Source organism: Strigops habroptila, chromosome 5 (assembly GCF_004027225.2).
Source record: "Strigops habroptila isolate Jane chromosome 5, bStrHab1.2.pri, whole genome shotgun sequence".
Classification (NCBI taxonomy): Eukaryota; Metazoa; Chordata; class Aves; order Psittaciformes; family Psittacidae; genus Strigops; species Strigops habroptila.
In genome coordinates, this window is record NC_044281.2 from 75,062,959 (window position 1) to 75,090,766 (window position 27,808).

The following is a 27,808-nucleotide window of genomic DNA, read 5'->3' on the forward strand; positions in this document are numbered from 1 at the left end:
TTTTAAATTTCATCAAATTCTTTTTCTTAGAGACAGCAATGTCTTTTCTTTAAAAAGCACCATTTTATAACACACTATCAGCTATAACATGGTGCTTTTAAAGCAGTAAATTGTATAACATAACATATTTCCAGAATTCTCAGTTTCATTCTGCTTATCTGAGAACAGTTTTTTCACTAGTAAGACATCTGTAGTCTCATGCATATTTTTTTGCTTTTTACAAAGATTTTTTAATTTCCGAACTTTGCTGCTAACACAGTATCTCCTCTGAGGACAACTCTTTATCAAGACAGGACTGTCAATAGTCCTGATCTTTTTCAATGCTAAAAAGGCTGGAAAGCTATAAAGTTCCACTCCTCCAGGCTTTTTCTGCCTCAAAGCTGATAGGCAAAATTCACATAAGTATTCCCCTGCGCAGAATGTAGTTAATCCTTTCCAAGATGTAGGAACAAACCCTGTTAATATGAATTATATTTTGAGCTGGTTATTTACATTTACAATGTACAAACCAGAAAGCTGCAGAAGCTCAGAGCATAGTAAACTCATACCCAAGTACGTTCCAGGAAAGCCTACAATGGGCTACATGATGATCTTTGCTCACTGAGACCAACTGGAACACAAACACTGTCATTTTACTTTAATGATGAAATGCGGCTGAGTTGAGTTTGACCATGGTTAGTTAAGTTTTGTGTGATCACCTTTACTGTCTTCTTCTGTATGATAGCTGATATTAGCCTTCTTTAACTGTTAGACATCAGTCTTCAAAAGACAAACAAATCTGAGCAGAAGGATGGTGATCACTCCATAGAAAAAGGAAGGGGTAAAAAACCAGCTTCCGAACAACACAAAACCAGTATAAAACATGAGGTCCCAGAGAAATAAAGTCAGAACTGTTTGATCAAAACTCCCCAGACTCTGAGCAGAACCAATTTTCCACAAAGATGCATAAGTTTGACAAGATTCAGAGTGTCAGCTGCCTTTTGCCTAGTCAAATATATTCTTTCTTGTGCTCCCACTGTGCTGCTTCTCTGCCTGCTCATTTCCATCTCCTGCATTTCCCATGTGGGCTCCCCCAGCCTGTCATCCGTGTTTCCCTCTGCCCGAGGTTCACTCTTGCCTCCCTACTTTCTGCAGCCCACACGTCCCACACTGCCACCTCCTCCTCAGCAGCCGTGTCCCATCTACCACGGTCACATCCCTCTGTGGTCTGGGGTTTCTTTCCTGACCCCATGGAGGCAGAGGCCAGGGACAGATCCAAAGCCTGGCTGTGCACAGAGCCCTGAGGGAAGGGCTGTGGCCGGGCCCAGCCCCATCTTCCTCCAGCGCACCCCAGCTTTAATCAACCAGCCCTCCACAAAGACAAGACCCACAGAGCCCACAGGCTCCACAAGAAGGCAGAAATGAACCTGGATGCCTTGTTCCAGCAAATACAGCTCACAGAGAAGCAGGCGAGGGAGAAGAGACAACTCATCCAACAAGGTCTGCCCCGTGGCTGCCATCCCGTGGGTCTGGCGGTGACACTGACCACGCTTAATGGCCTCTCCATTTCCCTGGGGAAAAGCGGGGTTAGACCCACTGTCATGAGGGGATCAGTGAAAGCCAGGCAGGCAGCTGGGCTGGCTGCTTGTTGCCAATGGCATGTTTTTATAAGAATGTGGCTTAAAATCATAGAATGGTTTGGGTTGCAAAGGACCTTAAAATCATCTAGTTTCAACCCCCACTGACTTTTACAAACTGAGCACACATTCTTGTGGGTTTTTGTTGTGTTGCAGCTAAACACGATATAAATAGAAGCTATGAAAAAATTAACCAAATAAAAGAAGAGCTGAGCACTGCAAAAATGAAACTGGAAACTAAGGTAACCGGGCATGTTTATAGTATACATAATAATGAAATACATTATATCTACAAATATATGACCTATTCTTTCAGGAATAGATTCATAAACAATTTCAAGGAATACGCTTCACCTATCGAATACCACAGCACGGAGAAAACTTACACTGTGCATTTCTGTAGTGAAAAATGGCCTGTCAGCATCTTTCCCCTCTCACAAATATCACCCTTCAGGCTGGCCCCTGGCTACGTTCAGGGACTCGCTTACCTTAGGGATAAGAACTTTTCCAGATAATGCTTCCAGAATCTGGAAGCACGAGACAGCATCTGTGCATTTGAAAGTCGCTGCTGCCCTGCAGATGGCGCTTGGCAGGGAGCAGACCACTGTGCCAGGTCAGTCTGTTCACAAGATGAAGCCATCAGACATCCCAGGTCCTGTCTTAACCATCCTGGAGCTTGTTAAACACTTTCCTTCAGAGGCCCAGAAACCATTTCTTTGCTGCCCACTGCCATTCATTAAAGGCCTTTAGCAGAAAATACATGGAAGCATTCCCTGTGTTTACTTGACAGGATCTCGAGTTGCATGTTAAAGATCTTCCTGGGTGCCTGTGCTCACAGTTAGGGCTTACAAGGCCTAAGAGTTTTACTAGAGACAACAAAGAAAGAGGAAATGTTCTGAAACTATCTAGTGTTTTTAAGATATTATGATGCTTTTCATTTAACCAAACTGAAGACATATTTTCAGATTAAAAACAAACAAAAAAAGAAAATCCATTTGCTTACGCCTGAAAATGAAGTCTAAATATCATCCCCAGTGCTCTTAAGTATCTATGCTTGCAGAATGCATATGCAGAACAGGAAAGCATATGGAGCCCCCTTTGAAGTCAGAACTGTTGTATCCTATCACTTAAATAAACATCTTCAAGAACCTTTTGGGGATCGCCTCACCTAGTTGTGAAAATAGATGTTTGGGGGATGGTTTTCATCATTCCGAAACCAGGCTCTTCTGCTTTTTGTAAAAGTCTATGTAACATGTATAATAAATATCAACATTACTGCAAGGGGATTGGAATAAAAGAGAACTCATTTACAAATATTTACTGGTTGCAAACTGAGACTATAACCATGCAAGCAGTTATTCACGTGCTTGCGTTTGTTCATGTCACAATCTCAGAACCAAAAAGTGCTTTAAAATAATATCTTAACCAGCACAGATTTTATCTGTGTGTTTCTTGTTAGGTTAAGTAAGTTCTTTGTAGTCTTGCTCATAAATTTAGTTATTAACATCACAATTTTATGTTTATACTACTAATTTGTTATTGATGCATTGTGATTTATATCAAGGTTTATGTGGTAGGTACAGAAGGTCCCGAGAGTAGAGCCATTATTGTAAACAACTAAGGGAAGAGCTGAACTATCCCTAATTAAATCTTGTGTGCTCTACCCACCAGGATTAATAATATTCTTACTGATGTCCACAAAAATATTTTTTCTTGCTTGCTTAGTCAAACATTGATTCATGTATAAATGAGAAATGATACAGAAAACCAGTGGAATGGAGAAATGCATTTCAATCAGACAGCATTTAGGTTTAAAGATCATATAGTTATTGAAATTATTTAAAGTAATCTATTTTTCAGTACAGGAATTAAGTTTACATATGTCTACAATAGTAAATGTAATTCAAACAACATTACATAATGTTGTTCAGCTAATGCTGCTCATTTTGTCCTGCTGTCCAAATAACTACACTTCTTTATAAGCATACACATCCAAGCACGTGCATGCATAACAGCTTATGCCTGACCAAGCAGATGAGACTGAGTTCAAAAGTGTTTTGACATCTATTTCCCAGAGACTGCCTGTGGTCAATCAAAGAGTCCTAGGAAAAGCTATTTTTTTCCTCTGTTCTGTAAAATCAGGTAGCATGTAATTAGAACCTGAATTATAGCATTTTGCTTTTCATGGCTCAATGATTTCTTAAAAAAAAATCTGTTGCAAACGCATAGATTAAGTTGGCATCTTACAGACGGAGAAATTACACTGCAGCTCGTTATGTTCAGTAATATAAATACAGTGGTATAATCCTCTACTCTCTTTGAATTAATATGTAAAATAAATATTCATGAGGCAAGTACTTTCTGGGTGCTTAACATGCTGGACATATCGGGGATAAGGAAAAAAAATGGGTCCTTTGCTTTCTAACTCTCACATTCTAGTCTTAGGGCATTTGATTTCACTATCCTCCTTTTTTGATCAGATGCTTATCATCTGCACCCTCTCCAGATTCAACTACATTATTTCGTTTTACAATATTTTAATTTTTACCTCTGTAATATCACTATTATTTGGTCTTTTCTGCTTCTGCACACACAGTTACATATCAGCCTGACTTCAATTTACTTCCTGATACTTACCCTGGGCCTTCACAGTCCGTGGGCAATTCTCCTAACTTTACATTCCCTACCCATTATTCTGAGTATTACAGTCTGAGTCATTCTCTTGACCTCCTTTTATCCACTTCATCAGATGAATGATGCTCATCCTGTAAGACTCTTCAGCGCCTAAATGTTCCCTATTTATCTGCTGTTATAGTTTATCCCACCATGTATCTTAACTTAGGTTAGACAATAATACAGTAAATGCACTGGAAAATTGACAGGAACTCTGCAGCAAATTTTGAAAATGTAAAGGACATTTTCATTCTATCAGATAAACTACTGTTTATAATTAATAAAACTAAAAATAAAATTATATGCAAAATATAATTTGGGGGCTTGGGGGTTCTATGGTCAAACTGTCTTTAACCATGAACTAATTTCCATGACACGTCTTTTGACTAAGAATTCCAGAAACTATGCTCAGAAAACTATAAGCATATCCCTCCCTCCTTTGCATATGCAATAATAGCAATGCAGAGCTCAGAATGTGTACAGGTATTCAGTTAAAATAATGATGTTGGACCCCTGTCCCCCTAATATTATTGTCTGATTTGATACATGATGAGCTTTACACAATTAGATGGAGGACACTGTATTATGTTGGGTAACAAATCCCATGTGATCAATATTTTTCCTGGTTTTAACATCAAAAAAGAAATCTTCTAAACTGAACAGACTTTAAATTATTTTAGATAGATGGACCAGGACTAAATATGTCTTTTCAAAGGTTTAGTTGTATACTGGAAGATTACTGGGGGGAAAAAGAGCTGTTATGCTTGTGCTAGACCAGCAGGTATGCCTGCTGTGTTTAAACTGGACCAAGAACTTTACGTACAATATCAAAGTATATGAAACAATAAAACAATAACCTTACTTTATAACCTTTTTTACTTGTTTGTGTTTTCTCTTGGAAGGTTCAGCATCTGTCTGAAAAAGAGTTCTGCTTAGAAATTCTGAAGAAACGTGAAGAGAGCTTAGAAAAGCAGAAAGCTGAACTTATTAATCAAAAGAGTGGTCTTCTTAAAATCTTTGTATGTTTTCAGCTATGGTACTCAAACAGTTCCTTTCTACTGTATGAAAGTAGTCAGCTTTAAAATTTGAAAATATGGAAGAAGTAATGTTTTAAACATGGAAAATATGTTTGGTACTTTTTACTCCAGCGTACTTAATGTAAATGTAGATAAATTCTCACTTTTAAATTAAACCATGATCTAAGGTAACGTATGCCACAGTTTATCTACAAAGCTGATTTAACATTCTTCATTTTCTAATGTCTGCTGTTGTGTGATTGAACTCCAATTCTGATACATTATTTCCTTTGTAAAAGAAAACTAGGAAAGTCTCACCTAAATGGGACTGCCTCATCCACAATAAAACATATTGAGAAGGGTCAAAGTTAAAAATCAGTGAGGCCAATACCACGTTTTAGAAATCCCCACAAACCACACAATCTTTTTGATGCTAGACACACCTAGCCACCTCTTAATAGGTAGCTTATACAGATACATACAGAAAACAAGCTTTTTAGTTCTCTTTTGTGCTAACCTGAATATTGTCTTCCTCTTAGTACATTGAGGGTCCTTGAATCTGTAGATGTTAAGAAAACCACAGATGAGTAGTCTTCTGTGCATATGTATTTGTACTTCAAATAAGCAGAGCTGAATTTTAAACATTCAGTATGAATCACCAGTTCTTCAGGATCCAAAGTCTTCTCAATCTGAAGTATACAAAGAAAGAAAGAAAAATAAATGCTATAAATATCATAAAAAATTATTTAGCTGTAAAAACTAAATATACTTTGAAGAAGTGTGAAGTTTCTTTTAATTGTAACCAGTCAAGTTTGATATATAGGTTATAATGTCTTCCTGTTTATCAGAGTGATTTCAGTTTATTTAATTTAGCAATCAGTTAGTATTTTTTTAAAAGGAATTTAATAATGCCTTTCTCTTTAGAATACTTTTTCCAGAAAATGAAACAGTAACTTCCTGTCAACAATAGTTTTCGTGGTAGTTACTGAGGGAGGTAAAGTAAGTCTGCATTCTGCAGAGGAATATACAATGCCTTTATTTCATTTAATAACAATCTAAAAAAAACAGAGTAGCCATAGTATGCTACTGACTTTAAACAGAACTTTCTACTAATTTCAATAAAGAGTTTAACTGGAAAACTGATGGCACAGGTTTGTAACATAATGCAGTGATTTTTTAAGTGTTTTATTATGAAGAATACATCCTTCACTTTTTCAGAGAAAAAAAAGAGGTAAAACAACAGACAAAATGATAGAGCTGTAGATCATTTTCACATTCTCATGAGTCATGAAAAGTAAATATACTACATTTATAGTACATGTTTGATAAACAACAGTGTGTTTCATAGAATCATAGAATCATAGAATCATAGAATCGTAAGGGTTGGAAAGGACCTTAAGATCACCTAGTTCCAACCCCCCTGCCATGGGCAGGGACACCTTGCCCTAAACCATGTGGCTCAAGGCTCTGTCCGACCTGGCCTTGAACACCGCCAGAGATGGAGCATCCACAACCTCCCTGGGCAACCCATTCCAGTGCTTCACCACCCTCACTGTAAAGAACTTCTTCCTTATATCTAATCTAAACTTCCTCTGTTTAAGTTTGAACCCATTACCCCTTGTCCTACCACTACAGTCCCTAAGGAAGAGTCCCTCCCCAGCATCCTTGTAGACCCCCTTCAGATACTGGAAGGCTGCTATGAGGTCACCACGCAGCCTTCTCTTCTCCAGGCTGAACAGCCCCAACTTTCTCAGCCTGTCTTCATATGGGAGGTGCTCCAGCCCTCTTATCATCCTCGTGGCCCTCCTCTGGACTCGCTCCAACAGCTCCATGTCCTTTTTATGTTGAGGACACCAGAACTGTACGCAGTACTCCAAGTGAGGTCTCACAAGAGCAGAGTAGAGGGGCAGGATCACCTCCTTCGACCTGCTGGCCACGCTTCTTTTGATGCAGCCCAGGATACGGTTGGCTTTCTGGGCTGCAAGCGCACACTGCCGGCTCATGTTAAGCTTCTCGTCAACCAACACCCCCAAGTCCTTTTCTGCAGGGCTGCTCTGAATCTCTTCTCTGCCCAGCCTGTAGCAGTGCCTGGGATTGCCCCCACCCAGGTGTAGGACCTTGCACTTGGCTTGGTTAAACTTCATAAGGTTGGCATCGGCCCACCTCACAAGCGTGTCAAGGTCCCTCTGGATGGCATCCCTTCCCTCCAGCGTATCAACCGAACCACACAGCTTGGTGTCATCGGCAAACTTGCTGAGGGCGCACTCAATCCCACTGTCCATGTCTCCGACAAGATATTGAACAGGACCGGTCCCAACACCGATCCCTGAGGGACACCACTCGTTACAGGTTTCCAACTGGACATCGAGCCATTTACCACAACTCTTTGCGTGCGGCCATCGAGCCAGTTTTTTATCCACCGAGTGGTCCATCTATCAAATTGATGTCTCTCCAATTTAGAGACAAGGATGTCATGTGGGACAGTGTCGAATGCTTTGCACAAGTCCAGGTAGATGACATCAACTGCTCTGCCGCTGTCCATCAGTTCCGTGGCTCCATCATAGAAGGCCACCAAATTGGTCAGGCAGGATTTCCCCTTAGTGAAGCCATGTTGGCTGTCACCAACCACCTCGTTGTTTTTCATGTGCCTTAGCATGTTTTCCAGGAGAAACTGTTCCAAGATTTTGCCAGGCACAGAGGTGAGGCTGACTGGTCTGTAGTTCCCCAGGTCTTCCACCTTCCCCTTCTTGAAAATGGGGGTTATATTACCCTTCTTCCAGTCATCGGGAACTTCACCTGACTGCCAGTTTCAGTCTGTCTAGCTTAACAAAGACTTTCTTTCACCTGAACATTCAGGTTTTTCCCTTTCTTATTTTTCAGACAGATGCAAAGAGAAAAATGACTGAAGACGAAGATAATTTTACTAGAGAAGTAACAGAGTTTAACAATGAGTATGGACTAACAAGTAATAGAGATCTTATGATTAAAAAGAAAGTCAAGACTGAAATAAATGATTTGGAGAATGAGGCAGCTCTGTTGAAAAATGGTAAGCTTTACATTAAACTATTTATCTTGGTTTTCCAGAGAATTAATACAAATCAGTAAAATATAGCTCTGCAAAACAATAATTTTAAATCAATTTCCTTGCTGTCTGGAACTTCCTTTTAACACTATACTGAAAGAGTGTGGTCTGACATACATTACACAAGCATAATTAAAGCCTCTTCTGTTCCCTGTCCTCTTCAGTCCTTTCTGGCTACCAGCACTATGAGGAAAAGCAGCAGACCTTCAGGAGTGGCTCCCAATGCCTAATGTCAACCAGCACAGAGTTGCACTGTCACACATAACACACTGTATTAGGATTGCACTTATTATAATAACCTATATGATCATCAGTTGCGTAAATTTCCTAAATTTCAAAAGAATTTTATGTACACGTGTCTTGCAGGAGTGGTCTTTTACTACCACAGTGTACCTTTATCTTTGAGGTAAGATAAAGAATATGAAATTTCTAAGAAAAGAGAGTCAGACTGAAAAGCAATCCTGCAGCAAGGAAGTAGGAGTCATCATGGATCATGAGCTGAACATGAGCCAATGACATGAGAATGCCAACACCATACTGAGACATAAACATAATTCTGATCTCTAAAACATGCAAAATAATCTTTCAGTCTATTTAGAGCAGTTAAGCTCTTAGCTGGAGTACTGTGCCTCTAGTTTTGGATGTTACACTTCAAGAAAAAATGTGGACCATCTGGAGAGAATCTACATGGGACCAGTGAGAGTTGTCAGAGATCTGGAGAACATTAGGAAGAAAAAAAAATATAAAAAATTGGGACCATTTAACCTATGAAGGGAAAGGCTGATAGAAGATGGATATCAGTCTTTAAATCATTAAAGGATTCTGTGAAAAGGAAATTAATACATTCACCATACCTATAGTGAACTGAATAAAAAGCAAGAAGTGTAAACTGCAAGAAGGGAGACTCTGGCTGGCTATTTGGAAGTCTTCCTAAGAACAGTGAACAATTAAATCATTCTGCCTTAGGAGATTCCATTGCCAAAGAAATTAGGAGTCTCCATTACCAAAAGTCTTTAAAAACAGGTTAGACAAGCATCCGTCACAAGTGACAGAGGTAGAGGTGGTGCTGCCTTTAGGAGGAGGAATGTAGTAAGTGACCCATCTAAGTCCTTTCCAGTGTCATGATTCTATGATTCATCAAGCACCAGCACTTTGAATTCCTGGTATCTGATGTAAAGTTACTGAAATATGGCTATTTGAGTTTGTACTTTGTGGTAACTTCTTTCCTGTTGCTCTGATTCTGACCTACAACTGAAATAAAACTATATTTGTTGGCACTTGTTACTTTTAATGATTAATTTTTACATATTCAGGCAGATCTGATCAGTAGGACATGAAAGGTGACTAACATTCTTCTCTAGATTCAGGTGCTTGTCTTTTAAATTGCACCTTTTTTGAGGTACAACTTGTCTGACTTTCTGTCTGCTACAGTCCTGAGCACACTGACAACACTGAAAAAAAATAATAAAGAAACTCATAACATAGAAATTCCATGAGGACCTCCAGCAGTCAGGAAAACAATCACAATTAATTCCAGATGCTGTCAATGGTCAGGTTCGAATGTCCATAACACTAAACAAACACGGGCTTTTCTTTAGTCTTGCTGATAGGTTCACCACCTATAAGTCATCTCTCTTTATATCTGAAGTTAGTCTAAATGAAAACATTCTTTTTATGGCCAATCAACAAAATATGTAAAACACCTTAATAACATAAAACATTTTCTTTCATAGTTATGAATATATCATATGACATGTAATTTCCTGTGAACTGGGGTTTTTATGACTGATTTTAGTTGATATAAGTTTTATATTTAAGATTTTTCTTAACTAGATAAAGATTGGTAGAAGTAGTTAACAATATTTAAGATTATATTATGAAGACTAAAATTGCAATGCATTTTAACTTAAAATGATTTTTTTTTTTTTAGAAATGGAGTCAATGGAACATAAAAATGTTCAATTAAATGCACTCCAACTGCAGAAGAATGAGTTAAAGCAGGACTTACTTAATCTCCGAAATGAACTTAAAGGTGTGCGTGATAATCACTTGTTATAATAGTTATTTGTGGCTTGACAAATGCTTCCAAAAAACCTTCTCAAGTTATTTTTCTCAAGAAAAAGAAATCATAGAAACAAAGTGTTACTATATGATTACATTATGTAATACATATTTTTTTAACATGGTTATAACAAATATGGATTTGTGAGATTTATTTTAAATATCAGTGAGACTGAGGTCTACAGATTTCCTGAGACATAAGCTATAAATATGAAAACTGAATTTTTACTTTCACTAGTAAGTCATATACTTAAATGGACAATTCAGTGTTTCAAAGTGAAAAGCAAAAATATAGGCTGGGTAGAGACTGGATTGAGAGAAGCCCTGAGGAGAAGGACTTGGGGTGTGGTTGACAAGAAGCTTAACATGACCCAGCAGTGTACGCTTACAGCCCAGAAACCAAACGTGTCCTGGACTGCATCAAAAGGAGCTTGACAAGCAGGTCAAGGGAGGAGATTCTCCCCCTCTTCTCTGCTCTTGTCAGACCCCACCTGTAGTCCTGTGTCCAGCTCTGGGGCCCCCAACAACAAGGAGGAGTGGATCTGTTGGAGCACATCTAGAGAAGGCCATGAAGATGCTCTGAGGGCTGGAGCACCTCTCCTATGAGAACAGGCTGAGAGAGCTGGACTTGTTCAGCCTGAAGAAGAGAAGGTTCTGGGGAGGCCTTAGAGCATCTCCCAGTACCTAAAGGGGCCTCCAAGAAAGCAACCTGGTCTAGCGGAAGGTGTCCCTGTCCATAGCAGAGGGGGTGGAACTAGATGATCTTGAAAGTCTCTTCCTACCCAAATCATTCTATGATTCTATGACTCTGTGATTAAAATTAACATATTGTTAAAACCCCATTAACTTATAATTAAAGTCACTAAAATTCAAATGTTTAACAAGCAAAATTACTTGGACTGATAATGACAGATTTGGCTTAGGTGGTAAATCTCTGAGTTGTAAATTCAATTATCATTTGTTACTGTTATTTTTGTGTTCATCTATGTAAGTCTGTGCATACAAGAAATCTACACACAAAGCTGGGAGGAATGTGTCAAATACACAGGAAACCTTACAAAAAGCAAGATGAAAGATGCAGAGGGAACTGAAAAAGGTTCTGCGTCAAAAGTGATCACAAGCAATAGGAATGATTTTGAAATTTGGATTAGAAAAATGTAACTTAGAAGTGGTTTAGTAACTTTTTTACAAATGTGTAAATAACATATCACAGTAAAAGAACTAAGAAAGACAGGCCAAAAGTATGGTCATATATTGTTTGAGAAAAGGAACAAACTTTTCTAGAAGATTGCAATATACATAATAATTAGAGTAACTAAGTAATTTGTGTTCTTTATTCAGATGCCTTTTCCGTACAAACAATTTCACAGAGAAATATTAGAAAAGAAATTTAGAAAATGTAGGAAGTCTTTGAATATGCATGATTAATATATATTTATAAGGTAATTGTTATTTTATGTTTAGACCTTGAGAAAGAAATCAGGGACGCTGAAAGAATGACAAAAGACTTAGAAGCAGAAAAAATCCAAGTCACTGAAAAACCTCAGACTGATCCTGAGTGTTTAAGGTAAGAATCTCATATTAATAAATTCCTACATTTAAGCTTAGGTCTGTAATGGCACAGCAGTGCTGGTGGCAATGACTTTTACCTTTCCTGTACAATATTCCTATGAAATCAGAATAATCATTCATTTTTGTTACAGAACTTGAATTCCTGTTTATTGCATTCTTTAACCCTCACACGCGTACTTCAATGAACTGAAACCTGATAGTCTTTGCAAGGAAGTCAGTAAAATTTAGAGGAAGAGCAGAAGACTGCTTATGGGGGGGAAGGCTGGTTCTTCAGTTTTTGTAAAAACAGTGGTATTACAGAAACTCCTGATGGTCTGCCCAATGCTATACGTACTTGTTCAGACTGGCTGTACAACCTTCCCCAGAGCCTGGTTGCAGTGGAGTAGAATGGATTGGCCGCAATAACCTCTTTGGGTCAGGTGGGCCTTGTACAGGAGCTACTAAATGTAGATCTGTTTTCTCTGGGATCTCTACTGTCAATTCTTGGTTGCCTTCAAATTACGCTAGATTAGAACAAAATTTTGAAGATTTATCCAAGACAGAAAACCATCCACAATCTCCCTTAATAGTGAGTATTGCTTCCCAGGAGCTGACTGGTAATGACTGATTTCTCATCAGTTTAAGTGTGACATTTATGTTTTCACTATACAGAAAACAACCTAATGTCTGGGAGCGAGGGGAGGAAGAAGAGGGGGAGTGAGCGAGCGGCTGTGTGGTTCCGAGTTACCGGCTGGGCTTAAACCACAACAGTGTGACAGTTACGTTTTCACTATACAGAAAACAACCTAATATTTTCAACAAAAAAAATCTGCCACTGTAGAAAGCCCCATATCACAGAATTAGCCATCTTTCTCCCATGATATGGTGTCCCAGATGAATGTGCCCATGGATATTTAAAACTATGTAATAGATGTTGCAAAGGAACTTCTCCTGGAAAAGCTGGTCCAAAATATTCTCTAACATAAATTGTTAGGGAAAACACAACTTTTGTTGCCATCACCATTTTTTTCTATTAGTTTCTGACAAAAATAAATATAGTTTGGGGTTTTTTTTCCTGAAAATTTTCAGTGGAAAAATAAAATTTTTCGTAGAATCCTGATTGAGTTTCTGAAAGATGATTTGATAATGACCTATTTTTGCTGAATATTGTTTTTTGAAAGAAAATGATATATCAGCCTTATTACTAACTCTCTTTGACCTCTTACATGGTGTTGAGACATGGCCAAAATTCCCTCAGCATAAAAATTAATTAGCTCACAATTCTGCATACAGTAGCAAAAAGTTTGCATTCAACATATACATAGAAGGCACAGTATAAATAATAACAACAGCAGCAATTCAGTGAGACAGCATGTTATTATTCACTCTTTTACATTATTCATTCCATCCTGATATACTAGGTTTTGATGCACTAGGTTTTGTTCCTTCTAAACAACATAATTCCCTTGGAGTAGTTTACTGCCATGATGCCACTGAATATCCAACTTGGTGTAATTAGTTTTCTATAACAGGTTTCCTGTGTGTAAGGTTCAGAAGTAGCAAAAATTATATTACTTTAATCCCCCAGCTCTGCCACTGATTGCTACAAGATCCTAGGCAAATCATTCAAATCCGTATATGTCTGTCTTTCTACATACTGAAATTAACTCACAGCTCTGTGGAACAGAACTTTGGTTTTATGTGGATGGAAAACACAAAACTGGATAAAACATATCAAATTTTATTAACTGCAAATGAAACAAGTGTTTACAACCAAAGCAAGAAGGATGATATGATTTTCTTATTTTACAAAATGCCTCAGTTTATGGTCAAGATAAGCTTACATTATTTGATAATTGCATGTGGTGCAAAATATATAGTGCTCATACTGCTATTACTATCACAAGAAACAAGTGTTTCTTTGAGGTGTAATGATATATTAAAGAAATTTTCTTTACACTGAAATATTTTTTCATTTCTTATTCTGGACAAAATTTAGGACAGATTGGACTAAATCATATTTTTATCCTGAACTTGCTTTTGATCAGGAAAGCTCAATACTTCAGAGAGAGAGAGCCCTGAATAAGTTAACTCAGATGCCAGAAGCAACATAGCTACGTTACTGTACTTCCATGTCAGCACTAATAGCTTCTGCTTTTCAATAGAGCCAAGTAGGCAATCCCCATTTCTCTATGTGCTCATATATCATAGTGCTGTGCTGTTTAGAATTATCCCAAATCTTATCAGACTCATGCAACTCCATAATATTTTTAATATTTTTTTTTTAAACAAAACCTACTCATCACTTCTTGGTTTGGACTACTGAATTAAGAGAATGAAAAGGAATTTAAAGTATTATGTTCTATAAATAGTACAGTATATAAATAGTCCCCCTGGAGGTACCTGATGACCCTCCTGTACCTACAAGGATGTCATCAAGAAGTTGGAATGAAGATCTGCACAATGCTGCTCAGTGGAGTAACACAAGGCAAAAAATTGAAATAAGTGGGGTTTAGAATGAATAAAAAGAAAAACTTTTTTATCACAAGGATAGCATAGCAAAGGAAAAGGTTTCCCAGAAAGGCTGCATAGTTTTCATCCTTGAAGATTTTTAGACTTGGCTGAATAAAGCCCTGAGTAACCTGGTCTGACCTTTTAACTGACCTGGCTTTGAGAGAGACATTGGGCTAAATGACCTCCTGACATCCCTTCCAGTCTGAATTATCCAGTGAACCACTTATCACTATGGATTGCACAGCCCATATATCAATACGTAAGCACTGGCTTGTGCTCAGATGCAGCATTATCTGCAACAGACCCAACAATCTCCACACTGCCTAGCATTTGGTGAGGTCATATCTGCTCTCGTCCCTTTGTAGTGTCTCTGAGACATTAAAATATAGTGTCATGTATATACACATATTTTCCATTAAAATTGCATGAAATACTTAGAGGAGTTATGTCCAGCACAGCAGAGCGCTGGTTCAAAATGACAGTACCTAGCATATACGTTTCATGCCCTCTGATGTGCCACAGAGGTATTTGAGGGACCGTAGCTGCTGCAGCAGCACACATGCTGGTGCAATCCATGCCACTAGTCTTTCTGGGTCAGATCCCTGAGTGAGCTATCCTGTCCACTCCTGTGGGTGCCCTCTGAAATGGATCTGACAATAGTCATAGAATGGTTTGGGTTGAAAGGGACCTTAGCGCTCATATAGTTCCAACCCCCTGCCATGGGCAGGGACACCTTCTGCTAGGCCAGGTTGCCCTAAGCCCCATCCAGCCTGGCCTTGAACACTGCCAAGGATGGGGCAGCCATAGCTTCTCTGGGCTTCCTGAAAAGAATACATACAGTGTCAGTGTGAAAAACTAAAGTACCAGGCACCTGGGCTGAACCAGAAAGCCCTCCTGGCAGTCTAGATACAGCTCTGGCACTTGCAAAGGACCTCTTGCAGCCGAAGTGCCAATTAATACAATCTTACATATACTAGTATATATCTTAATAGGAGTCAGTTTTGGTCATGTTAAAAATCAATGTGATTGAACCTACTGTGTTTGAGAAACAACCCTTTATAGCCTAACAAAATAAGCTTTTTCCCCATACAGAATTCTATTGCAAGAATAGAATTTTAGTTTCTACTGAAAATCTTATTATTTACGGAGGAAAAGATTTTGACACGACTAATATGGATCAAAATTATGTATTTTTCCTATGAAATAAGCACAAAATCTGACTTTTTTTTACAAAGCAGGAAACCACATCACTCCTTAAATGATAAAAATACCAATGTTTTTAATGCTTTCTTAGAACAAATGTGCCAGACAGTCAGCATCAATAACCTGATATATGTAACTCCCAGATCACTCTGTAAGTCTGTTATTGTATCACATACCTAGGCCCAGCTTAAAAATCAATATCAAAAGTAGCTGGCATTGCAAGAATCTTCATTACAATTAAGTATATATCTTAAAGTAAATTGCATTTCAGCTGAAGAGTGTAGCCAGCTAATTCAAATTACAGCAATTCATCTTTGATCTGAGAAAAATGCCCTGTACTGTGTCTGCAGTTTCATAAAATCTCTCCTAAACCCATCAAAGAATTACAAAAGGTCATGGAAGGCATACATTGGTAAATCCAACAGCACTTGGTGCTGTACTTACAGGCTTGTTTTAATCACACCAGGTACAGGAAAAAGCTAACCAAAATTCGAATGTTAAGCACAGATATAGTTATGGATAAGATGCTGCACAGTCTTACTGAAAGTAGGCACCCTGAAAATAGTAAGTCTTATGATACAGGTGTGTAATTCAGAGAAATATGTAAGAAAAAAGGGGTTTTATTATTATTATTAATCAAAATAGATCTGCAATTAAAATCCACATTCTTATTTTAGTCATCTTTATTGCCAATGCCAATCCCAAATACAAAAATCCCAAAAAGCAGGAAAGAGCTTTGGCATCACCTGTCTTGAGTCACATTTCCCTTGCAGGTAGTACGTATAATCACTCAAGTAGAACAATACAGGAGTGAAGCAGAGACTGATACCAGTAAATTCCTAGCTATGTAATTTTGCTATTATATTCATTGTAATTACTTACTACATTAATTATCTTCTTTCACATTTTAATTTTAAATTTATCTGTTGCCGTAAGTAAAGCAACCTAGAAATAATTTTAATTAAATTTTATTTAAACTAAAACCAGAGAGTTTCTATCTAAAATTGATATTTTTCACACTACTCTAAAGGTCGACCAAGGATAAAAAATTTCTTCAAAACATGAATTTCTATCCTACTTTAGAAAAGCAGTAGCAGGAGGGAAATACATGAAGTCATCTTACTTCATAAATAGTTCAAGGCTTTGTATACCTGGCTAATTCCTACAATATTGTATTTCCTCTTATACTTCATCATACAGAAAAAGAAACTCCATTAGCAAAATTAGAAAGGAAAAAGCAATGGTTTCTTTCATACAAATCATACAGGAAACATGTTCATTAGAGCTGAACAAATGTTTCATGCTAAGAGTAGATTACCTCAGGCTATACATGGTTCTGGTGGACTAAAAAAAAGTAAAATAATAAAATTCACCATTTAATTTTAAGTTAAATTTTATAATCAGGAAATATCAGTCTCTGGAGTAATATATGTGGTTCAAAATGAGTTTTTTAATGACAGTCTTCTCATTGATTTTTTAAGCTTTTCTTTTTAATAGTAGTGCCTTGTGGAACTATTATAGTTTGAATTATGTCAAAATAGGTTTCCATTATAAATTGCAGTATGGATTTACAAAAAGTAGATCAAATCCAACTAATGATAACTTCTTTTGACAAGACTACCAATTGGTTAGACACAGAAAATGCAAATGCCATCTGTGTAGATATTAGTAATATTTAATTTTATCCCATATGGGAAACTACTAGTTAACCTGAGGAAAACATATTCAAATTTTTCAAGGGGTAAAGAAGTGACTGATAGTAACAGTAATAGGTCTGGAAAAAGACATCTGGGGGCTAGAAGAAGGTAATTACACTCAAAGGTGGTCTTGCCTACTGCCTGAAAAAATGACTTTGGAATAGAAAGTATTTTATGAGAATAAACTCTAGACCTTGTAAACTGGAGTCACTAAAAAAGGAGGAGGAATATAATTATATACAGTGCAAGGTTAAGTACTTGTACACAACTAAGGGCTTGAATAATAGGTACCTGGAATCAAAGAAGAAAGGCCTGAGCATTCTGCATAATCAAAAGACAACTACAAACATCAAAAGGAAATATAGCTGTGGAAAAGATAAAAGCAAGAGGTATTTCCAACAAAAAAACCAGGAGGGTGTAAGAATACTGTGTATAAATCTCTCACCCACTGTTCCAGAAAAATGCATTCAGCCTGGAAGATGAGCAGAGAATGGAGAGCCCCTATTGCAGAAGGAAACAAGGACAACTCTAAATCCTTTCTAGCTCTGAGAAAATTACATGAAGCAAAGTGGTACAGTGTAGAGATACTAATTTCAGCAATAGGGTAGTTGCATTAATACATCCAGATTGAGATCCGATTTTCCCTGTACAATAGAAAAATCAAGATATTCGAACTAGAAGGATCATTGACCCATATTTATTTTCCCTGCCTTTCAATAGGAATCTTTTTGACCCTAGAAACACATTTCAGTTTTGATGTCTCCGATGCTTGTACATTTTTTCTTTCTTGTGTAACTTGTTATAGAGTCATAGAAAGCCATAGAGTCAACTAGCTTGGAAAAGACCTATAAGATCAGGTTCAAGCATTGTCACAGTTGCTATGAAAAGTAGTCTGTGTAAATTCAGTTTGCTATCTTCACAAAAGCAAATCTCATCCTAAATGAGCAGATTAATTCAGTGCGGCTTAACCTTTCCATGTTTATTCATCTATAATAACATATTCCTTAAAGACTTCTTGTGATGTTTTATGTATTTAGGAAATATAAATTAAAACCAAACCAAAACAAAAACAAAAAACAAACCACACTTTTCAAAATCTATAACTACTTTTATAAAGTTGCCCAATAGCATTCACAAAGCACAAGCTTTAATTTAATCAATTATGTATTTTAAAACTAGCATTTGATCCAGAACAGTAAAAGCTGAAATTTTCTTATTTTACCTAAGGTATTTCTATTCATTTTAATTTACATTTAATTCCCATTGTTATGTATCCTAGTACCCTGTTCACTTTCATGTTTCATCTTCTTGCTAGGATTTATTATTACTACTAGATCACTTTCTTAATTTTTATTCTATTTCTGCTCCATCAAGCACATACTTCTATAATTTAATTGTTCAACTCAATTGTTCAAGTGCTTGAGTTTATATTTTGAGATACTGAATTCCATTTAGATCTCATTTTCTCACTTCTTCAATCAATTGATAACAGCCTGAAATTTATTGACTTCTTCAGTTGTATCAATAGCATTTTCTGTTTAGTAGTGTCATCAAATTGTAAATACCCAGCAAAATCTTGCTTTTACTATAGAAAGATGTACATCAATTTAGTCCCAGTACTGAAATGAGACTGAATGACATCAATGCATTTGCTCTACTTTTGTCTTGACACAATAAAATGAAGTCTTCTCTTCTTCTGTCTCAATAAAGTCCTAAAGCCTTGATAGACATTTTTCCTGATTTTTATGATAAAATTCAGGAAAATCAACATACATACTCTCAAGTTGCATAAAACTTCTTAGGGAATTCCATTTTGTACCATGAGTTCTATGCCCTGCATATCAGTGTCAAGCAATTCTGCTTTGTAATGCACACTAACGTTTTCCCTTTTATTTATGGTTAAAAAACAAAATATTGGTCAAAAAAGGCAAAGACAAAATGGAAAATAGGAAAAAAACATGTTTTACTTGTCTCAGCAAAACATAACCAAGAGACAGTCTGCTGCTTCTGCAACTCCAACAACAACCAGGTAGGGTCTTTCATGCCCACTTAGAAAAAAAGACTCTAAAAACACATATTCAAGCTGCCTTCTACACAAACTATCTCTGCTTTGAGATCTCTTTACATAAAATTATTCCTGGAATGTGAGTTTTGGCTAGTGAAGCCTCGATCCAGTAATTTCAATCTGTGCATGATTTTCAGAGAAACCTGTTTGACAATAACATTACTTTCATCACAGTTCTATTCATAATACCAGCATGTATTGATTTCACAATTATTTTCCCTATTTGCCTTCTGCATATACAGCTGAAATTCAACAAGACTGCGTATCAACTACGAATGCCAATGACACTTAATAGCTGTGCTTATTTCAAAGCTGCAAAATCGATCACCTTCAGGGATCTCCTCCTTCTTCATCTCTTTGTCACTTCTGGCATTCAAGAGTTATGGAAAGTGGACCACTGATGGCAGAGCTCAGTCTAGGGCAAGCTAGCATAACAAAAATGCTGATGCTGTTGTCTCAGCAACTAGATTTAAGGCTAGATTTGGCTATTGCTATTTTTCTTGAATGTTTTTCAGAGGAATAGTCAAACCTCCTTTCACAAATATGGCATTTCAGCTCCAGTTGTTCATCAGAGCCCATTACCTGTGATGGTGTAATTTAACAATGCACTGCTAATCCAGTGAAATGACTTTTAAAAAGACATTTTATTGTCATCAAGGAGACCAAAATGTTAAAAATAAAAGAAAAACAAAGGATGTGGAGGACCATATGATAATGTGATTTTTCAGATTTTTTTTTTTAAGATATTTGCTTTTTATCATAGTCATAAAGAGGGTATAATTGTCATATTAATCTTTGTTATGGCAAACAGTACATCTCTTTCTATTTCCAAAGGTGACAGAAAGCCTGCTCTCCATCTAAACAGTATAGTATCATGAATTTGCACATCCAATATGATAGTGGAAAGATGAATATAAATATCTTGCTTATCTTAAATGTAAAATTAAAAACCTACATCTACTCCCAGGTTAAGATTTTTTTTAATTTTTTTTAATAGTTCCATTGTCTCACATTCCTTCTGGTAAAACTTCATCATTCAATATAACTTCATCATTTATTCATAACCCAGGCGTCTCCAATGCATTAATTGTGTAGACTGTAACCTAACAGACAGCCCTTCTTTTGTGAATATAATATTCCTGGCACATACTGTAATTATCTGGCTTCTAAATAAGAAAGAAGGAAGACCTGAAAGCAGAATCAATTGATTAATGTAAAAATTAAACACCACATTTGAATGAATGCCTTTTATCACCACAACCCCTTGCTATGCAAGGAGTTGTGCTGTCTCCACATCTGGAAGTTTTATAAAAGATTTTATTTAAAATTTTTAAATGCATACACAAAATGTTCCCATTTCAAAACACATCATCAATAGTAATTAATTCTAAATCCCAAGACGCAGATAAGCAACTCCTACTGCTTATCTTCTGGTTGTTCTAGCCTTAATGTACACCTAACATGGACTGGTATCATTTAGCTGACAACTAGCAAACAGACTATGCATCAATTTTACAGTGTGGGAGACAATGAGAAAGCATTTTCTGAGATTAACAGACTATGTCTTTTCCTAAAGTAAATTAGACAAAGTAGGGCTTTTGTTTGTCTTGAACAAATTAGGCTTCCAATATCATGCTAACAGAGAACACAGGAAAAAAATTGGGAGGCAAGGCAGTGAAGTTAAGCTGATTTAATCAAGATCAGAAGCTGATCTTAGACCTTGAAATGAACTTCTTTCAATGAAAATGGTCTGTAAACTAGCAATGTACTACAGTACAGTGAACACTTTATTTCTTAAAGTGCAAAGTTTCCTTTTGTTCAAATACTTGTGTATATTCCAAATGCAGAAGTATTTCTGAAAGAAGAGGAATTTACTCTTTTGTAATACAAACACACATTGCTCATACTGTTCCCATATTGATAGTAAGATATTTACATTTTCCTCAGAAACAGCAAAAATTGACTTGCAGTCCATTCTAATGCCACATGGTGACTAAGTTATTCCTTTCAAATGGAGTTATACCTTTTGCTTTTAATAAATCCATTTTCTTATGTAGAAAAACTCTCTCTGCTGTATGACGGCTAAAGAGGTGCATCATCTATATAACAGGGTTAAATAATTTATTCCCTACTGTAGTATATATTAAAAGTGGTTGCTACTTTCTCTTCCAACTTCAGAAGAAACATGGTCCTGCTTTGATGTATCAGTTTAGCTATTTAATGAGAAGCAGAATATATACTTTTCCTCTTCTTTTTTGTCATTCTGTCTATATGTCCCAGATTACTCACATTGTTTCCTGAAACTGTATTAAGGGTAAGCAACTTCAGCTTTCTCATTATGCTTTTCTTATGACAGCCATGGAAAGATTCAGTATAATCTCATCACCTTGTATTCCTCAGACTACTAAAAGCTCTGGCATAGATTTTTCTTGGCCTACCGAGTATTAATTTAAACCACTGCAGTCATTGATGTGCAAAGTTTAGGTGTCTCCTTTTAGCAGGACTAAGTGCTCTTTTGAATACAAGAAAATAGTTATATTGAAATTAGACCTCTTTGTAGAAGAGTTGGAGAACTCCTGGCTGAGACTATTGGGAAACAGTCAGTAAGTGTTGAGTAGTAGGAGCAGTGGGGAGAGAACAGCAGCAACAGCAAAGGAGTCTGTGGAGGGGTGTGGAGCAATGATTGCACATGAGCGGCTGCACTGGGTCAGGCAGAGGACCCATCAAATTCAACATTCTGGCTACAAGCAGATATGCAGAGAAAGTAAGAACAGTAACATATGGTACTTCCGAAGTATCAACATCCAAATTCATATGTTTAAATAAGGAAAATTGTGACTAATGAGGCCATAAGTCTTTCACGGTTTATAAAAACAACACAGTCCAGAAATTTGTCTAACAAACTACTTAGTCAAGATACAGTTTGTAAAAACCCAAAATGTCATTTTCTGAAGTTTCTCACATTGCCATCACAACTGCCAGGGCGGAATGAAATCCAACAATATTGCAGGAGAGCAGCATCTTGGACTGCCAATTACAAAAGAAACAAACTTAAATCCTGATCATCAAATACATGAGTGAGGGTTTTCTCACATAAGTCAAATTGACAACTGGGACTGAAGGTGAAAAAAATAAGTACCTAAGCAACAGTTCTCTGATCTGAAAATTTATTTGGTTTTGGACACAGGCTTAAGAAAGAGTTGCAAAATTACAAAGATGATGATTGGGAAAGTATCTGTGAGACTCTTCGAACAGAAATTGAAATTCTGCAAATGGTATGCCAGTTTCATTATGTATTTGAAGTGTTTCATCATTTTAGTTTAAGGTGTAGTTTAAGATGATTAGCAGTGGGTTTAGATGAGCAGGTTTTTATGCTATGTATGCAACCATACATCCTTGCATTGCAGGTGCACTCCAATTCTCCTTTGCTTTGGCCTATTATTTCCAAATGTCCAGGAATATAAGTTCTCAAAGAAAAGGGAAGCACAAAAAAGAATTTAAAGATACATTTTTAGCACAGGAAAGACCTATCTGGGGGACTAGTGTTAATCATTACTTTCTTGAAAGCTGCAAAATATTATGCATTTAGGAGCTAAATTAATCTGTATCTCCAGCTGTCAGTTAAATGGAAGATGGGAATATGGAGAAATAGGATGATAATAGTATCCTTTTATGCAATATGTTATATTGTCCACTCACAAATTCTTTATATAAACTTATTAAAGTTTGCTTTCTTTTCTAAAGGGCAATTCTAACTTCAAATTTCTCGATTGTCAGTCTGTGTAAAAACAATAAAAAAAGTATTTAAGTCATTTTTTTGAAGTAAAGGTGTTTTAAAGGTTCATTTCAGAACCCCTGATTTTGCTGTATGAAGACCCAGCTGCCACAGAGTAACAGTCAGGGGAAATTTGTATTACTCACTATTATGATCAGCTTCAAGTTCCCGTCAGAGGAATGTAACTTATTTGTAGTTTTTTCATGAATTTTATCATGCTTGTGAAACTTCAGGAACAAAAACCCCCGAACAGCTCAATGTTTAAAAATGTCTCTGTAAAGAACACACTGAACTCATTAGAGTTCATTTTCTGTAATTCAATTCTTTCTCTTTTCCAGAATCTATCACAAAAAAAGTCTTCAGACAAGTGAACAATAATGTGGCCTATGATATGGAGTGTCATGGAAGGTAGTCTTTGGGTATTTTGAAACCATTTTGCTCAGGCTCTGTCAGGTTTGCTTCTAGTTGTTTGATTAAACCACAGTTTGTATCCTGCCTTTATTTTTCATTAAAATAAAACTGTATTCATTTGGAAGTGCTGGAGGACCGTGTGAAAACATTCACTCACTCTGCTCAGCCTCAGTCCACATTGTTGGATGCAATGTCTCATTGCATTCAACTGTGTGTGCAAATAATTTTTGATCTGCTTCCTACCTGGGGGGTGGAATACATAATTGCCCATCACTACTTCTTCTACACCTAGATCTCTGCAAGCTACAGAGGGTGTCTGTCACACATAAATCTGCCAAAGACATTTTATTAAGAAGGGAGGAATAAACCACTTTTGGAAGCTGACCAAATTCTTCGTGCGATGGAGAAAGATTTTTTCCTCTTGGGACACAAGCTGCCGTTCGAAGTCTGGCAAGGTTTGATCTACAGCAGTGGTATCAAATAGTATTCTGATCCACTGGGTTAGCCAGGATTGGAATTATCATTCTCAATAACCAGTGCTGTTGGAACTGATATCCCCATGAGGGTTTTTTTGTCTCTTCCCTAAGAGGGATCCTCTTAAGATGTGCTTAATTTTAAGCAACTTAATCCCTCTGACTTTTACGGGACCGTCGGACTGTTGTAAAGGTAGGCAACTTCTGCTTGTGTGTTTTGATCACATCCAGGACATATTGCAAAATTACAGAGTTGCATATCACAGTGTGTACAGACAGCTAAAGCAGTGCTGTTTCTGGGTTTAATTGCTGGAAACAGATATGAATTGGAGATTTGCTAAACTGACTGAGTTTATCCTGATCATTTGATTCATTTAAGGGAGCTTGTTATAGTTGCTTTTATTTACAAGAATCTTTCCATCTCTTTTGCAATAGTCTCATATTTATATAGTTGTTCTATCCACATAGATTAAATACTCAGATATGACATGAAACAGAACTCATGGGCTTATACCAGCATTCTACATAAACATTTTAGGCAAGTGAAATCAACATTAGCATCTGTCGTGGTTTAACCCCAGTAGGGAAATACCATGCAGCTGCTCATATGGAGTACCCCTTCGGCTAGTTTGAGTCAGGTGTCCCGTCTCTGCTTCCTCCCTGCTTCCCATGCCCCTCCTCACTGGCAGAGCATGAGACTGAAAAGTCCCTGATCAGAGTGCTACCGAGCAACAACTAAAACATTGGTGTGTTATCAGCATTGTTCTCAGACTAAAGCCAAAACACAGCATTGCACCAGCTACTGGGAAGAAAATCCACTCTATCCCACTGAAACCAGGACAACATCCAATAACTATCAATTAATAATATAAATTAATGTCCCTCAGTTACCTGAAAAAGCATCTGGGGAAAAGAAATATGGTAAGCTCTTCCCAGAGATACTTTGGATTTCTGGAAATCAATTGCAACTTCATTTTTTAGGGGGAGTTTTTTGTTTGTTAGGAGGGCATTTTGGTTTTAATCCCTGTGAAGGTCTAAGTTCTTGATTATTGTAGTAGGTTTACAGCATAAATATAACAAAATTTGTAATAACTCAAATGGCTAAACCTCTCTGAATCAATATAACAACAAAACTAGAATAAAGCTTACCAAAAAAAGTGAAACAGAAATCAATACAAATCCTATTGGGCTAAACAAATCCCTCAACAGCTCTGAAAAAAATTTAATGCCAGACTAAACCAGCTGTTGCCAGCTGAATGTAAATGTACTTTTATGCTCAGAGAAATTAGTATGTTTGTCACCACTGTCTTATGAACAATGTAATTTGGAACAAATACAGTATTTCCGTTTGGAGGACTCTAACTGAAAATTTAGCAGAAGTTTGTGGTTTGTGGATTTTCTTTAAAATTCTCAAACCAGGGATGAGTAATCTTTTAAATAATGAGTGTAAAAGAACCAAACCTTTTGTCATGTTTAATAAATATGTTAAAGAACAGAACATTGTCAAACTCCCTGAAAACTCACAGCGTTATTATTAATAATTTCACAGATGACATCATGAGATATTTTTTAAAGGATAGATTATATGTTATATACCTTGTATACAAAAGCGTAACATAACCTCTGAGGCTAGAGGAAGTAACTTTCCCTGTCTATGACCAAAAAAGCCAGGAGGGAGCAGAGACAGGACACCTGACCTAAACTAGCCAAAGGGGCATTCCATATAAGCAGCTGCATGGTACTTAGTTGCCAACTGGGGTTAAACCATGATGGATGCTATTGCTCATTGCACTTACCTAAATTTTTGAAGCAGTTAGTGAGAAAGAGGAGACAGCACAAGAAAAAAGTTATTATTCTAGAGGAAAAAAGAAAAAATAGATATGGTGAAAACAAGTCATGCTTCTGTATTGGACCTGGGAAGAGCTGCTTTTTAGAATCAACAGATAAAAACTCTCCCATTTTTGAAGGGAGAAAGATAAATACTAAATTTACCTGTAAGGATTGAAATTTGACAAGCACCAAGTCCTACCTCCTTCACAAAAGACTTGGTGAACTGTGGTTTGATCTCAGGCTTACACACCAACACCGCAGTGCTTCTCCTCTACTCTGACCACGCACCTAAGACACAGCTGAGTAGATGGATTACTGGGTTTTTAATCACCAAATCACAGCTCCCAGCCACGCTTCGTAAAAGGCACTTCCCAGTAACAGCCTAATGCAAACAGATTACTGCACAGGAAAATCCAAGATCCATTTCAAAAAACCCAATAGGAAAATAATTAAGCCATGCCATGGACATGAGAAGGCTTGAGAAAAATCATTGAACTTTCAAAAAGAGGTTACCAGCTAGGGTAAATCTGACCTTGTCTATTGAACCCTTAATCTACAAGATTATGGGGTTACAAATCAGCCTTAATGAGTTTGAAGGTACAGCAGGTGAAGTCAAGGTCAGGAGCCAAAGAAACTGGGAGATATACCAAGCCAAAGTCAGAGTCAGAGGCCTTGCAGAAGACCCAAGAACCTCCATGCCCAAAAAGCCAAGAGACAGAACTCAACCCACAGTGAAGATATGGTTTAACTGTGTAACTAAGCCCTGCCATGACCTAATCTTACTCACCCAGATATGTACCTATTCTTGAAGCAAGGAACAACTACAACTAGGAGGAAAACCAAAAAACAAATGCAAGTATTTTGTTTCTTATTAAAAGGATTTAAGCTACCACATTTTCATGTTATTTTATTTATTAACAGGCTATTCACAGAGTACCAAGAAAACCACAATATCTGACCACAGACTAAAATGACTGTTAGCTAATGCAGCAGTACCCACACAAATGATCTCTAATTGGTTGACATAAATATGACTGAACTGGTGATAGTGCCAAATTAATGTTATAAAAGGAAGAACAGCACCAAAAAAACAGAAGACACATTAAAAAAAAAAGTACCTGAAACTGAATGACAGACAGAATCAGTGAGAAAAAAAAAATGGTATGTGTGACACGGGACAAAAATATCAACTGAGGTCACATATCCTTGTTCAGCTGATCTAGTTTATGGGGTTCTCAGTCACAGAGGCAGCTGACAGTCTCCAGCTACAGGCTGGTTGCCTACATTGAGCTTGACAGTTTGGTAGTCGACTCATCTAAAAAAAAATTAGACACCGAGGGAAAGGAACATTTGTTTTTAAAACCTGTAACTGAATTACATGCATAGATCAGAAATGGGTAAGAAGCATATGTGCATGACCAACCCCTGCCACAAAGGTATAGTGGGGAACATGAGAGCACAGATCCTACAAGAATGATAGGGAAGACTAGACAGAGAATACATTTCCAGCACTGTCTCTGTGGTTAAGTGTGCTATACCTGTCTGTAGCAGATCCTTGTCCTTTGACAGCAAAAGGGTTTGCCATTCACTACATTTCTGCTGCAGATTCAATCAAATTTAGAGTGCTATATCTTACTATATAATAGGAATTAAATACATTAGAATTTTGACGAGCTCTACATGTGCACGTACCTGTTTGGGTGCTTTCTGCTCTAACTGATACCATAGCATCCAGTCAAAGTGAATTTGTGTGAAACAATGAGTATCTCTCTATATTGCCATGCTTGTCCAGGTTTAAACTCATACGAACTCAGTAACGCTAACTCAGGTGTAGAGTGAGC

The 27,808-nt window shown here is 37.0% G+C and overlaps 1 protein-coding gene across 1 annotated transcript; it reads left to right on the forward strand.

Moving 5' to 3' along the window:
* Nucleotides 1-1,400: 1,400 nt before the first annotated feature.
* Nucleotides 1,401-23,624, forward strand: CCDC172 (coiled-coil domain containing 172). Its single transcript, XM_030488656.1, has 8 exons — nucleotides 1,401-1,479; nucleotides 1,773-1,858; nucleotides 5,192-5,308; nucleotides 8,186-8,351; nucleotides 10,318-10,419; nucleotides 11,913-12,015; nucleotides 22,666-22,753; nucleotides 23,592-23,624. Exons 1-8 carry the CDS (start codon nucleotides 1,401-1,403, stop codon nucleotides 23,622-23,624), a joined length of 774 nt encoding a protein of 257 aa, XP_030344516.1.
* The last annotated feature ends 4,184 nt before the right edge of the window (nucleotides 23,625-27,808 follow it).